This window comes from Gadus macrocephalus, chromosome 18 (assembly GCF_031168955.1).
Source record: "Gadus macrocephalus chromosome 18, ASM3116895v1".
Taxonomy (NCBI): Eukaryota; Metazoa; Chordata; class Actinopteri; order Gadiformes; family Gadidae; genus Gadus; species Gadus macrocephalus.
In genome coordinates this window covers 11,663,723-11,678,864 of record NC_082399.1, presented here as the reverse complement: position 1 = coordinate 11,678,864, position 15,142 = coordinate 11,663,723, and the positions used below count along the sequence as shown (strand labels likewise).

At 45.7% G+C, this 15,142-nt stretch overlaps 2 protein-coding genes across 4 annotated transcripts; one reads left to right on the top strand and one right to left on the bottom strand.

The window, feature by feature from the left end:
- The first annotated feature begins 374 nt into the window (after positions 1-374).
- On the top strand, positions 375-10,952 carry LOC132447011 (uncharacterized). 2 transcript variants are annotated; one of them, XM_060037613.1, is made up of 4 exons: positions 375-1,604; positions 1,736-1,817; positions 3,387-7,866; positions 7,975-10,952. In XM_060037613.1, the coding sequence occupies exons 3-4, from the start codon at positions 3,547-3,549 to the stop codon at positions 10,060-10,062; spliced, it is 6,408 nt and encodes a 2,135-aa protein (XP_059893596.1). In that variant the 5' UTR covers positions 375-1,604; positions 1,736-1,817; positions 3,387-3,546; the 3' UTR covers positions 10,063-10,952. The 2 variants fall into 2 exon arrangements, with proteins under 2 accessions (XP_059893596.1, XP_059893595.1); XM_060037612.1 differs by having other exon boundaries at positions 3,387-10,952.
- Positions 10,953-11,289: 337 nt separating this feature from the next.
- Positions 11,290-14,032, bottom strand: LOC132447019 (bone morphogenetic protein 2-B-like). Of its 2 annotated transcripts, XM_060037629.1 has the most exons (6): positions 13,647-14,032; positions 13,268-13,542; positions 12,854-12,990; positions 12,620-12,736; positions 12,049-12,229; positions 11,290-11,861 (listed from the first exon to the last, which is right to left on the bottom strand). In XM_060037629.1, exons 2-6 carry the CDS (start codon positions 13,458-13,460, stop codon positions 11,464-11,466), a joined length of 1,026 nt encoding a protein of 341 aa, XP_059893612.1. In that variant the 5' UTR covers positions 13,461-13,542; positions 13,647-14,032; the 3' UTR covers positions 11,290-11,463. The 2 variants fall into 2 exon arrangements, with proteins under 2 accessions (XP_059893612.1, XP_059893611.1); XM_060037628.1 differs by having other exon boundaries at positions 13,268-14,032.
- Positions 14,033-15,142: the final 1,110 nt, after the last annotated feature.

The following is a 15,142-nucleotide window of genomic DNA, read 5'->3' as shown; positions in this document are numbered from 1 at the left end:
TGGGTGTGAAGGGTTGTTTTGGTGGTGGTGGCAGTGGTTCCCATCTGGTGTCTCACATAGACTCTGACCCGACTGGCTCACAGAGGCAGTCCTGAACGTCATCAACGTAATCCAAAGTGACTTGTGTTAAGGTAACGAATAATCTATCCTGCTTTTTGTATTAGGGGGTAGTTGAATTGGCTTCTGCACAATTATAACCAAACTGGATATCATTAAACTAGTACAAAGCATAGGTTAGCAGTTGTGCTATTGTGTTTTTTTAATCAACGATCACGCAAGGTACTGGAAGTCTTAAAAAGTCTTGAATTCACAAATGTAAGATATAAGGCCTAAAAGGTATTACGATCTTACAATTTATTTGTATAGCTCTCAGTGTGTTGGGCTGTAAGGAGATTAAAAAAAATAAATTAGTCATACGTTTTTGTGTTTATAATGACGTCATGTTTTTGTGGCGTTTGTGTGTTGTGGCGGCCTTTCGGGGAGTGGTGTCTCCAGTGGCACCAAGGCGCTGGGTCAACAGGCAGATTCAGCTCCCTAATAGGCAGTTGGAACCAAACCTATGGTTGGAGCTTTACGGATGGTTGATTATTTATGTGTCTGCAACATTGGTGTTCAATTGCATTTTAAGCTATTCATAAGGTGTTGTGTTTTTATAACCGTGTCTAAACCTATAGATACCCCGTTTCATGCACTCTGTTCTGGATAAACACATACTTTCGCCAGTTCGGGAATGGCCGAGGGGTCAACCTTTAAGCATGACCTCAGCTCCTCTCTCTTCCTCTGACTCACAACACTACAATAACAAAAGAAAAGAAGCAAAACAAAATGGCCGCTTCCACATTCAACCGAAACAACAGCTGCATAGAGGACTGTGGAGGGCTGGTGCTCTAACCAGCCGTCTGGGCCACGGGAAGCTTTAGAGAGCCCAGGATGATGTAAACAAAGCCTGAACCGGGGGCTGGCGAAACGACATGGACAACGTCGGCCCTCCCACATAAACACATTAGTCATCATGTCTTAAGTGCCTGTTTCCCAAGCCCATCTCTCTCCACTATGAGTTGTGGGCATGTTGTTGTTTAGGCTTTGTTAGGGTCTTTTTGTGTTAATTTGAGGGTTGTTTAACTTTTCTTCTAAGAAATGTAAAACAATACACATACTTCAGTTGCTCATCCTGAAGGATTGCGTTCCCATTCAACAACTCCCCCCCACACTGCCACTCCTTCTCAGAGGAAACCTCAAATAACACATACCCAGCAACCTTTGTCATCTTTCAAAAAGAAAAAAGGTGCTTAGCGACCACCCATCCAACAGCAGTGCCCATGTGGTACTCTCTAAGCCAATACAGCCCTGAAACAAAAATAGCCAATGACAGTGTCCATTTCATCCTCCTCACTTCTGGCCCTGCCGTTCACTGCCTCCCATTGCAACTGCCACTCGACACCCGCTCAGAGGTTCCAATGTGGGCAAGCTAGCTAGCTCCAGAGTTCCTATACTCAAGTTGGGCCACACCAACGGGTGTGTCTATTTCAGTATCTCCGTATCGGACAGCGAGACGGTTGCCTGCAGTGGTTTAGAACATGGAGCTGAGGGCTTCAGTCAGTTAAGTGAGTAAAGGGTCTTTGTCGGGTTGGTTTGTTTTGTTTGAACTTTGAAAATAAAATGATTGTAAGTGTGCAGGTTGTTGTTTTTTTTATCCCAAAGAATGAATCATTGACAGCACTTTTTTGCTCAACAGGTTGTTTGGATCGATATTACCGGACTTTCAGTTTTTTCCTTTTGGATTCACTCAACCTCTACATGGAAGACACATTTGGAAGGTGAGATATCCGTTGAACGGTTGAGCAGTCAGAACGGCCTGTACGTGCTCACTGGCGCTACCATGGGATAGCTGTCCTACTATGGACATCACCAAAACAAGGCGGCATGTAGAATGGAATTAGCATGTGTACATTTTGTGCGCTATTTACGCTTTTTATTTTATTTATTACATTGCTTCTTTTTTATTATTATTCTGAGGTGAACAAACAATACATTTAGGAAGTTTCTCAAATAATCAATGACACACTTTCAACGACCATAAAAGGAGTGACGGTACTCTACAGAGGTAATTCATCATTGCTAATGTATCAGGCAGCCATAGATATATCCGCGTTCGTGTAATTACATATAATACAGCACTGTTACCAGTGGGTGGGTGCAGATCCAGGTCATTGAGTATAAATACACCAGCAGCGACTGGTGGGAAAGCACCTTGGTGCAGAACTGGTATCAGGTTCTGAGCACTGGAAAATAACTAAATACAGCCAAAGTCATACTGGAAAGCATTATATTCCTCGGGGTGCATACAGTAATGTCACTAATGTAATGTTGTGATATCGAGGTAACAAAAGGGGGCTGGTTACCGTAAAAACATCCTAATATGTGGAAAATATATTGTAGCTAGCAACAAGTAGCTTTGTTATGGTTCGGTGTCCTAATCGTTTTAACATTCATTCTAGCTAACAACAGAAAATGTGTGTGTTGAACAAAAATTTATTAAGTATTAATATAATTCGTAAAATGTAGCTGGATATATTTGAAAAGAATGTTATAAAGCAGTCGGGGTGTGATGAATCCTCACGTTTTTTTTTCTTTCCCTATGAACCAGTTCAACCAGTTCACCAGTTACGTTTTATTTTAAAATAAGCCAATGACCTAGGACTGCAAGTGTTAGCAATTTCAGAATGTTTGTGTTCATCTTTCCTGGAGTGTCCTGTTTGCGTGGGAATACTTAAAGAGTTCAGTGTCAATGTAGGATCCTCGGTCAGGATATATAAATGGGTTAATGTGCTATTCCAGGCCCTCAGCCAGATAGCTAAAGTAAGCTAGGGCAGCAGCTGTTAAAGCACACTATAAGAGATGAGTTGATTTCCAGGGCTCTGTGCTTGACACTAACTTGCACAAATGATTGTCAAAACAATTTGCTTAGCGATTTACTTGTAAACAATTGAACGACCAACATTAACACATATGCACAAGGATTGTGCATAGACGTTTGTGACATGGATCCTGGTAAAATGGAATTGGAACAAAAACTTTCAAATATGGATTCAGGGCCCCTTTATCATGCCAGTCTCCAGTCTTTACCCTTAGCTTTAAGCACCTTGCTTGACTTAAATAGCGCTGGCGCTCTGGAGTGCTTGTCTACCATGCACATAGCAACGCATAGTCAACTTCTGCACATGCTTTGTACACAAAGGTCAACTGTACACCCTCTAAGTTCAAACCATTTATAGCATATGCAGAAACTTGGACACACACTCGCACACTTGATAAATTATCACCTATAACGATATGTGCCTTGATAAGCCGTCAATGCTTTGTCTAAAACCGGATTCTATTTTTAGGAAGCAGTGATACCCAACCTACTCGTCCTCATGGGGACCTGAAGGGACTGTCAGCCGATGGTCCGTTGGACTGCACACAGTCAGATCAAAGGGGAGACGTGACAGACACACACCCAGGAAACCCAGGCCGCTGTCGGGACAGTCAGACGAACAGCACGCCATGACCTGTGTGGAGAAGCGTCACCTGGGCCAGCGGGCGGGGAGCATGCTGCACCATCGCTTCCCCAACGGCTTCACCGAGCTGCTCATGGACGAGGCCGACCGGGAGGTCAGCACCCTGACGGACCGGGCCTTCCGGAGTCTCTGCGTGGGGGACGACGCCGTTTACAACGACGAGTTCACCTACGGATTTTCACCGTTCAACTGCCACAAGCCTTTAGTGGGGACGCCTCGCAAAACAAAGTCGAAGGAGTCTAAAAAGCAAGCGCAGTCGCAGCATCACGGCAGCAATGGCGGGAAAGACTTGCAGCAGAGTATGACCCAGGTGTCGTCTTTCCTGAAGGCATTGAGCGCCACGGAGAAAGGCTGCAAGGGAATATTGGACAATAGCGTCGAGCAGGACTCTAATGGAGAATCATGGGATAAATCGGCACTTCGTAGCATCCGGATGGAGCTCTCCGATTTTTCTTTGGATTATCAGGACACGCTTGCGGATGGACATTTTGGGCAAAACGGCCGTCACCGAAATCCCTCTGGTGATGGCTCGTCGAAGAAGTCTGGAAAAGACGCCTCAAAAGTAAGGAATGGGAAGTCCACTATCCAACTGAGAAAACTGAATATTAAAAACTTTTTCCTTCATAGTGAATTTAGCCCTTTTCAGATGTGGAGGGACATCAACCGGTTCCCATTCGGGCGGGAGGAGATAGTTACTTCTATCCCCTCGGACAAGATCCCCAAATGGTATGATTCCCCACTCTACAGGGAGCTGGCAGAGGCCCATAGAATAGATATCTTCCATGCAGAGGATTCCCAAACATGTCTGAAAGCCCTTGCCAAAGAACCCTCTATGTCTGCAGAGGGGGTGGAACCGTGTCCGAGAGTTGGGGCTGGACCTCCTCCAACCCCTGCTACAAAACCTCACCCCCCACCTCCTCCACCAAAGGTCCCACCAAAGCCCAAAGTCCTTCTGGCTGAAATGCGGTGCTCCTCTAACACAAGTGAAGCAAATGCTGCCCCCTGGAGGCAAAACAAATCAAGGTCAAGAAGCGCTCTTCCTGTTAATCTGCCTAACGTGATCCCCCCTCCTCAAGGTCGCATCTCCAAAACAATAGTGGAGAGTTTGAGAGCTGAGAGTGTCGTACAGGTGAAACAGGAAGCTATAAGTGTTAAAGTCCAAGCTATCGAGGAGTGCTGCTCTGCGGCCTCCACTCCGTTTAGCATCTGTCAGCTGATGACTCCTCTTATTCCATCAAGACAGCCGACGGAAACATCAGAGATTCTCCAATTAGCCCTCGACCTGCCCCTCAGACCGGACTCAGAGGCCAGGTTGGGCTCTGAAACGCCCATCAGGCGAGAGGGTTACAAGTCCCTAGCCTCGAGCATCCTCTTTAACCTCAAAGACAACAGGAAAAGAGTTAAGAGTCGGTACAGCCCACCTAAATTCAGATCATCAGAGATGCCTGATCGCGACACCCAGCCACCACGAGTGGATAACGGCGGCCATACAAACATGGGATCTGAGGGACTTGCTTCAGGCTTAAACACACCGGCCATCTTTAAAGAAGGGTGGGTTTCTTGCAGTCCGGTTTCAAAACAAGCCAACACCCCATGTGTTGATGCTGGGAAACACGATTTCTGTTCGCCCTTGTCCGATGACTATTTAATAACAAATTTATTGCAGACAAAAAGAGAGGCCTTGGGAAGCAGAAATCTAGGTGAAGAGAATTATCTTGCACCTGTAATGCAGATGAAAAACCACAGGAGCCCAATGGTAATCAAGAAAAACTATCCGTCCCTGAATTTGTACAAGAAGGCCTTCACTGCTGATATTGGGGCTGGTCCACCGCAAGCCCCACAGAAGGCATTAAGTGTCTCTCCCGATAACAGACGCCGTCTTTTAAAGCAAACAAAGGAACCTTTGCCAGATGCACCAAAGGGGGAAGCTGTCAACGCAGAGCTTTCACCATATATTGTTCAACGACTGTCACCCAAAATAGCAGCAGATGTTAAAGTACCATCTCCCTATAAACAGGAGAAAGAGAGCTTGGCTTATAAACAACACCTACCAGAAAAAACCAGTAGCTCGGAAACCCAATCAAAAGACTTTGCACAGTTCATAGCTGTTAATGATAAAGATGCCAGTTCCCATCCTCCAAGTACGATGGATGTCATTAATGCAGCCAGGGACGCAATAAATGCAGAAAAAAACAAGGCGAGTCACTCGAGTCACATCAAAAACATGATTTCAGAGCCCAAAAGAAAACTGACCAAGAGAAACACAGATAACTCAAAAGAAGATATTATTGAAGAAAGGTCCGTTATGGATCATCACTTCCATCAAAATAAAACAGGTGGATTAAATGACATATTTTCTGAAAATACTACTGTCAAAAGAAATCCCCCACCAGTGCCAAAGCGAAATTTCACTAAATCGGATATTATACCTACTCTTGAGAAACTATCAGACTTACCAAGCCCAACTGATGAATACCTGATCGAGAGAGATCCGTGCAATGCTAAAAATGATTATATACCGAAATATGTAAGTGATTCTGTAAGGAAGGATGCCAGAAAGAAACATGTATTTTCTGCGAGGCAGAACAATTATATCAAAACTCAAAGACACGCAGAGAGGGAGGACGAGCAGGAAGAAGTTCATAACGAGGGTAAAAATAAAGTGAGAATAGGTTTGGGAAAGAAGGAAGAGATGATGAGAGACAGTGGGCACATCATTAATGATTTGAATGCTTTAAAAGAGCTGGAAAGGGCGAGACGAGGCGATGTTCTCGATAAAGCAAGGGAAAGACGAGGGTCTATTAACATAGATGAAGAGACGAAGGCAAAGAACGACCTGATCTCCAGGGAGCTGAGAAATATCAAAAAGGGGATGTTATCCATGAGAGGTAACACACAAGCCAAAAGGGACATGTTTACAAAGAAAGAACAAGAACGTAACAAGCAGGAGGGTTTCCCAAAGCTAGATAACCATGTTCTCAACAAAGCAATTATAAATGACAATTATGACCGAGCAAAAATGGCACTTGAGGAAGTCATATCGGAAAGACAAAAGTATAAATCGTTGAAGGAAAAGGACACAGACCCGTTGTTAGCAGAAAACACTGCTACTGAGCATGATTATGCACAGTGTCAAGAGCAACGTGAGACGGTTTTGCAAAATTTCACGGCGGATGCAAAGGAAAATCTAAATGGTCGCATGCTTGCACTTAGAGATATGGAGCTCAAAGAGAGGTTAGGCGATCTGAGGGATCATAATCAAATCAAACATATTCTGTCACAGACTGAAACTAGGCCCGGTGCAGGTCATCAGTTGTGCAGAATGGTCCCTCTGCCAGGTATAAATGCAGTCAGTGGTGACTTGAAAAAACGGCTAGCGAGCAACTCTAACGATTTAAACAATGGAATAGAACAACTCAACGATGCAAGGCACATCCCTGATTTAGAGCTGAAAAACAATTTAGTAAGACCCAAAACATCTGACGAAAACGGGAAACAATTGTTGAAAGAGAATAAAGAAAATCTGAAGATGAAGGATGTACCTCCTGTGCCACCTGTTCCACCGAGGAGCAAAAAAGGAGTTACTAGAAAGGATGAGGAGGATAATATAAAAGAGTCTGGAAGCGCTATGGATGGAACTGAGGAGGACTTCTCCATTAAAGACGGTCCTAAAGATAAAAGACCCTCTATTACGGATGTTCATACAGACTCAGAAAGGGAAGAACAAAATAGAGAAACCTTCAATCATAAGCTTGGGAAAAAGAATGAGAAGACAAACTCAACAGTTGAGGGACATCCAATCCTACCTGAATGTGTTACGTCTTCTGAGCTGCAGACCAAAAATGGCTCTGTCTCACCAAGAGAGGAAAGAAGGAGAGAAATAACCTACAGCCAAGAGAGTCTTTGCAGTCTTGGATCACCGCGGAAGGTTAAGCGCAAGGCCCCACTAAGGCCGGATGATGTATGCCCAGTAGAGCCCTTGAACCAAGAAAGTATTCTCCTAACAGAGAAAACAGGAACTACAAATCTGATAACAGCCGAGGCTGATCAAACAACCAAAGCCGAAGTGATACCGGATCAGGTGGCTGCCATTGACATACCTAGAAACATTGTGTCTCCTCTAGTGTTAGTAAATGGCTATAATATTAACCAAAGCCCTCCTGATCAAGCTAGTCTTTCATCAAAGTCGTCTTATTTCTCTGTGGAGAGTGCTGGACACAGAAACAATGACGTTTATCACTCTTTGGAGAATTTGACTGCAGGGTTGGAGGAAAATGACGGAGAGCCTATTAATGTCTTGGGAAACCTCAATAACGATTCAGTATCGACAGGAACAGAGCTTGTCTCTGTATGGGAACGGGAGACAGAAGTTATGGAGGAAAATGACGGAGAGCCTATTAATGTCTTGGGAAACCTCAATAACGATTCAGTATCGACAGGAACAGAGCTTGTCTCTGTATGGGAACGGGAGACAGAAGTTTGCAAGCCGTTATTAAAAACTCCTGGTACAGAGAAAGAAGAAGCGGACCGGGAGGTTGGCAGGCCCAGAGCTGGGGAAGGTGGAGAGGGAGGAATCGAGAGTCTTATAAGCCAACAGACAAAGGAAAAGACAATCAACTCAACACCCATGTCTCCTGCAAGCACTCTCTCTTCGCCATCTTTGGACATCCCTGCCTTATTCATCGTCAAAGACAACACATTCTCTAACAAACCAGTAAAGCCAGTGCATCTCTGGTTGCCGAAAGAACATCTCAACGGCTCGGAATTGTGTGCAATAAATCACGTAAAGAAGAATCTCCCACCGGGTAGCAACACTGCCATCGCCAGTAGCAACCATTCTCAAAATATTATTACAAGCTTCGCCCCTGGCGAAGTCTCACCGCAAAACTCCCCACTTAATAGTTTGTCTCCTTCAAGTGTTTCAAACGATATTAATCTCAGGAGAAGCCAATTCGGCCCCACTCTAACGGTTCCACAAGAAGAGGACAGAAACTCTGGAGTGAGTCCGTTGTCAGACGGGGTCGAAAGCTGGACAGGGGACTCCAGGGCGGACCTCACTGCTGAGACGGAAGATGGGGAAAAGGTCTCCAAGATGCCCAGCGAGAGGTCGGGCTCTCCATCCAGTGCCAGCGGCAGCCAATCAGGGCCTTCCAAACCTCCCCCGGTTTTACCTAAATCGGAGAAGGCCCTTATGAAAGCAATGAAGTTGACCACCAGAAGGATTAAGAAAGAAGAGGGCCAGAAAAAGCCATCTCAGAAGTCGTCAAGCAGCAGCAGAAAGCCCAGGGCGGTTAAACACAGCGCTGATAACCCAGGAAATGTACAGACCGAGGACAAACCCTCTACCACCTCCAGAAGACACACTGAAAAGCGGAGCCAGAGCATCAACAAGGAGCACGCGCAAAATATTGAAGAAAGATACCATCCCAACGAGAGCAGTCGTCATCACAGGCACACCAAGACTAAGACTGAGGAAGCCCAATATCCACAGAGAGCCCAAGGCAGCGATCGACTGGATCACAGCCAAGTGGTCCGATCCGGCTACAAGGCAGAAACGCAGGACAGGAAGGAGAGCAGTGGCTGCAGCGTTGATCGACTTCCTGACGTCATTTTAACAGAACGGGAATGCCGCAGCAGTGACCGGCATCATCATCCTCGCGACAAACCCGAACGTAGGAACTACAGCAGTGACAGGGTGATCAGCAATGTACCCGTATACAAAGCCCAAGTCAGCGAAAGTCGGCCAGCAGTAGACAGGCAGTCCAAAAGATCCCAGAGTGTGGACAGGCATGTGAGGGATCACGCGGAGCGCCGAGCCAGTGCGGATATGTCGGTCAACACGTCGGAAATGACTGAAACGAGGAACCAGCGTATTGAGAAGTCCATCATGGAGGAGCTACAGCAGAGGGGTCGCGCCAAGGAGAAAGCCTGCAGAGGAGGAGACGTCACGGTGAAGAGAAGTCACAGCATCGACGCGTATGCCACCGAGGCACCCCGCCCAGCCAACCTCTCCCGCCAGTCCAGCTACAGTGGTCAACAGCTGTCGCGTCAGTCCAGCGTGGAGCACACCATCGTGACTCAGTCCATCCCCATGACCCAGCGCAAACTCCTCCAAGATCCCGACTCAGGGCAGTACTTTTTCGTAGACATGCCCATCCAGGTGAAGACCAAAACCTTCTATGATCCAGAAACAGGGAACTATTTGCAGTTGCCTGTCCAGCCACCAGAGGGCGCCATACCTCAGGCGCCCACCATGGAGGTGTTAAACACCCCGATGGTGCTCTACCACGGATTTGTCCCGGTGCCCATGACGTCCATATCCCATAAATCTGTCGTGCAGGCCTCCCAAATGGAGCAGGACGAGTTTGAACGGAGGCAGAATGAGAGGTCACGGCAGGTGTACAGTAACGAAGGCCGTCCCTATTTAGAACCAGTTTATGGTCAACACGACCACATGCTGGGAGACTTTCTGGGTGTAGAGGAGCTGGATTGTGCTAGCTGATATAGAGCAAGGGCTTTTAAATAGACTTAGGAACTTTCAGGTTTTATTTCATTTGGATTTCTGGTGATGTTTTTATGCTTAAAAACATTGCTCACTCTGATAAATGACACATTTGTTCTAAAAGTCCCCACCATTCATTGTTGTAAGGAGATGGCTTTTTGAACTGGAATGAAGTCAACCGTGTGAATCTATTGTTCAAATAATGCAGGGAAGATGGTGATTGTTGGTGTGTGTGTGTGTGTGTGTGTGTGTGTGTGTGTGTGTGTGTGTGTGTGTGTGTGTGTGTGTGTGTGTGTGTGTGTGTGTGTGTGTGTGTGTGTGTGTGTGTGTGTGTGACTGTTAGGAACTTATTTTGTGTTACAATGTGCAATTTCATATTTTTTTTATAGTGCTTTAAATTGATGTATATATATATATATATTGTTCGTTGTATGTGATAAGAAAAATGAAAGACAGATGTAAATCTTGAAATTGTAATCTAATGTTGACGAGTCAATTGCAATTTAAGAGTTTTGGATGTATTTCTGGTTAAGCACTATAATGGTGGTCCTCAATTTCATATTTTTCCACATAGGTTTGCAGTCACAAAGAGCACTATTAAAGTTCCTTGAATATACGTTCTTTGAGTTAATCCTGGTTATATCCTGTGAAGGATCGCACAAAAAGGGCTGTTTATGCATGCAGACGTTTTAAAAACGATTTTAAAGGAAGAAGTTATTTTGCAATCATTTATAGAATAAACTGTAAAATACCGTTGCCTTTTGCCAAAAATCATACATGCAGAGTACTTTGAAGGATGCTTAGTTTTGCCTTGGTGTTTCATTTTGAATTTCATCGATAGACTTCTGTTTATGTGATCCATTCCAATAAAAACAACAGATATTACTGACCGTACTCCTCCTAACATATATTTTTCGAAATAATTTTTAATATTCCACAAATATTCTGTGAAGATTATTAATGTATTGAACATTGATACAAGTTTGATATACACTGTGTATCAAACTTTTAACCATTTGAATGATTGACAAAATTGATACCAACCATTTGTTTATATCAATAATATCCTGTCTTGTTAGATTTAATGCGTCAATCTTTAGGCTTGATTTGCAGGTCATTCTGGCCTTTACTGCGAACCTTTAAAGCTTCACCCTTTTGTATTAAGGTTATACTAGTCATTCACTATAAAAAAAAGGCTTAGCCATGGACCCACATTAAAAAATAAAATGCATTTTTCTATCTTTTATTTCTAAAAATAATACAATTTGACAATATTAGACATGTTTTGACGAAAATACATTGCTTTCTTTTTATTTCCAACAATAATTTAGCTTAAAGATGTGAATCCACCATCCAGCCAACCAACCATACAGTCCAGAAAGAGCCCAGCGGGCCAGGGGTTCAGTGACACCCGCAGCTCACCGCCACCATATCATCATACTGCTTCAGAACCACGTTCTCCTCGTCGTCGAAGTACAGCAGGCTGATGGACTGCAGTTTGTCCGGCACGCAGCAGGGGGAGCCCACGTCGTCGGACAGCTTGAGTGCGTGCATGATGGACTGCACGGTGGCGTGGTTGGTGGCGCGCAGGCTCTCCCCGAGCGGGAAGGGGCAGGAGCCCTTGCAGTGGTTGGCGTTGTAGCCCCTCGGGGATATGATCCAGCCCGCCCAACCAATTTCCTCGAAGTCAACGAAGAGGGGAACCCTCTGGCAGGGCTGCGGGCGCCCGCGGAGGAAGGCGGGGATCGCTCTCCGTTTCCTGTCGTGGTGGTCGTTGCTCGGAGGGGCGTTCCCATGACCTATCGATATAAAGTTATGAATGAAAATTATTATTATCGTGTTGGACAAGTCGTTACATAAATCGTTACAAAAAAAAATACATGTTGTAGGCGGCTACACTATTGATTTTGTGGTCCATGAGAAAAGTAGACTAGGAGGGCCTGACAAAGATTTTTTTTTGTTTTCTAGTAAGCCGTATTCCTCTACCGTGATGGATGGATGTGTTGCCGGTGAGCTCCGTCCTCGCGTCGTCGGAGAACACCACCAGGTAGGCGTTGCGGTCGGTGCGTTGGTGGTCGGCCGCGGCCTCCAGCCAGGCGCCTGACGGGAGGGTGGTCACCACCAGGATACCGTTGTTCTCCTGGCGGTCCCCGATCCACTTGGACACCTGCGAGGACACACCACACTCGTATTGACATTGATTGAGCTGATCAATTGACCACCCACACATACACGCGCGCGCATGCACTGAAAAAACACTCAGACTTGCACGTAAATGCGTGTGCGCGAACACATACACACACAGAAAAAACATACGCACACCTACGCTCAGAAAATACGCACGCACACGCGTGCACACGTCCACGCACATGCACTGACATAAACATGCGCGCGCACGCATACACTCCCACAAATACACGCACGCGCATTCACTGGCAAAATACGCACAGATATGCGCGTGCGCGCACACACAAACGGGCTCGCGCACAGACACACCCATACAGAAACGCAACTGCGTTCCCATGTTTTAGCCTACGCCAACGCTGTTGAAACTCACCGTTTGAGTGACGTTGAAGACCTCCCACCCTTGGGTGTAGAGGGGCACCAACCGGGTCGTGATGAGGTTCCCTCTCCACGGCCTGACCCGGCTCTCCAAAACCTCGTACACGTCCACCTGGAGCAGGAGTAGTAGATTATTAACTTATTTCCAAACATCCTGAACTGACTAATATATCATAATAATAATAATTAAAAAAAAAAAATTGTGTGTGGGTGGTCGTGCGAGCCTTACCTTATAGACGTGCGGCCCTAAGGACTTGAAGTAATGCTTCTGTTTCTGCCTGAACCATCGGAATTCCGCTTTGATCATCCGTTCGTCTCTGCTGAACGACGAGAGGTTGAAGAAGTGAAACCTCTCTCCCGTATGACCTGTTTTCATGGGAAGGGGTGGGTGTGGTGGGGCGGGGTGGGGGGCAGATTTAGTTTTCATCACAAAAATAAAAATCCACTCGTAGGGTTCCATGTTCGTTTTCTTTACAATGCAATGCTTTCTTGTGTGTAAAGTTGTTGATGGTGTTTGGGGATTGATTTTTGGGTCACTTTGCGCGCTGCCCAAATCTTCCCCAAACAGTTTCATTATAACAGAAAACTGCGTAATGACCCTGATATTCAACACACGCACGTTCCTAACCCGTTCACAACGTACCTTTATCCTCAAAGCTCCTCACGATGTTGCCTTTTAGGATATCCTTCTGGCACAGCGGGGTGCCCGCGGACTTGGACACGGAGTTGAAAAGATCCACCATGAACTGGGGCGCCTGCTTGTGGGGCGGCGAGGGGGGCTTCTGGAGCGTCTCCTTCAGGTGGAAAATCCGGTCGAATTTCTCCTGAGCCGACATGGTCGTCGTGGTGGTGGGTTTCCCCTCTTTAGCGTGTCTCTGCAGGCCTTCGTGCGGAAATGCGAGCGCGTCCACCGCGCACCTGAGATGGAGATGGAGAGCCACGAGCAACCAGACGCGCACACCTCGTTTTGTCATGTTTTGTGTTGTGTGGTGTGGGGTGAGCGGTCGAACTGAGCTCCCTACCTGGGAAGGTGGTGGGTGATATAATAGAGGCGCAGCCCCGCTTTGATGACAGGATGTTCCTGTATTCTGCTAACACCGAATGGATGAGGGTGATCTGGGGGCCAGTGATTGATGGTGGATTAGTGCCTGCGTTAAGAGCTGCAAACGTGTATGCTTGTTTGCATGACAAAGGTGTGTTAATAACCCAAAACTCAGAGAAACGACAAAAAAAAAAAAAGTAAATACACATTTTCCCCCCTTTTAAATCCATTGTTAGGTAATTGCCACAATGTCAATGTGCCTTTGGCGTAGGCTATTTGAAAAAAAACATTTGTTGTGCACAAAATAAACGCGTAAAACACTCGGATGACGCATGCGAATTATGAACCCCCACCCCCATACGTTGTTGGTTTTTTGGACCATTTAACCCCCGTCTCAAAGATCAGATGAGCGCCTTATCAGTGTGGGGCCAGTTGGCCCTTGTGCAGCCACGAGAGCAAACCAACAGCCGCCCTATGACGCACGTAAGGGCGCTGCACACGCGAGCGTGTATTTGTCCGGCGTGTCCCCCTCCCTCTAAAAACGTCGTCGGGGAGGTCAGGGGCCCTCGGTATCCATGGCACCCGAGGGGGACCCGCCGTTTGCACAGTGACTCAGAGTTGGGTTGAGGGGTAAACGGATGATGCGTTTAGTCACATGGGTCAAAACTGACAAGGGATTATCTCCCGGTCAATCAGCGAGGACAAAAGGGATCAAATTCGTAAGGTCTTTCCCTGCTGATCAATACGAAATGGCTAATCCTGATTTGTTAAGTGTATTCGTTATGGGGGAGAATGCGGGCCCATTACAATGGAAATTATGATCCCCTCATTGAGGAGCAATCGCTCACTCCGTTGTTCTTCTTCTGCATCGACCGTTTTGATTCACAGTAACGTGCAGGCACTTAATGATTCTTAATATGTATAACGATAAAATACTTCTATATTTGCAGTATAATTTCCCATTGTAAACCTGTGCTTTGCCTCACATAGGCCTATAGCCTACGGATGGATGTTGATGATTGGGTCTATAATCAGAAGAGGTCTACTTTTATTTTACCACACCGAACCGCACCTACATTCATATCTCTTATGTTTTATGAACTCTTATAGCTAACCTACCTCTGGTGTAAATCGCAGAAGAATCAAATACGTGGTGTGTAGAACATGATATAGTACATGATGTTCGGTAGATGAAGCACGATCCTGATTCTACCAGCAGGTGGTGACACTGACCAAGAAATGTAAAAGCGTCTTATCCCATTAGTTAAGCTACTAGGTCTGCAGTCGCAGTTTGATCTTTAAAAACGCAACGATTCTTCTTTAAATGTGTTCAAGCGACATTCTTAACACTTTAATAATCGACACCATTTATTGAAAATAGAAATGCAGGGGTTTCACAAAAAACAACAACATAAATCCTCCTCGTAACGAACATGTGCAGCAGCACAATGTGCAATTTAATTTAATTTGACCCGC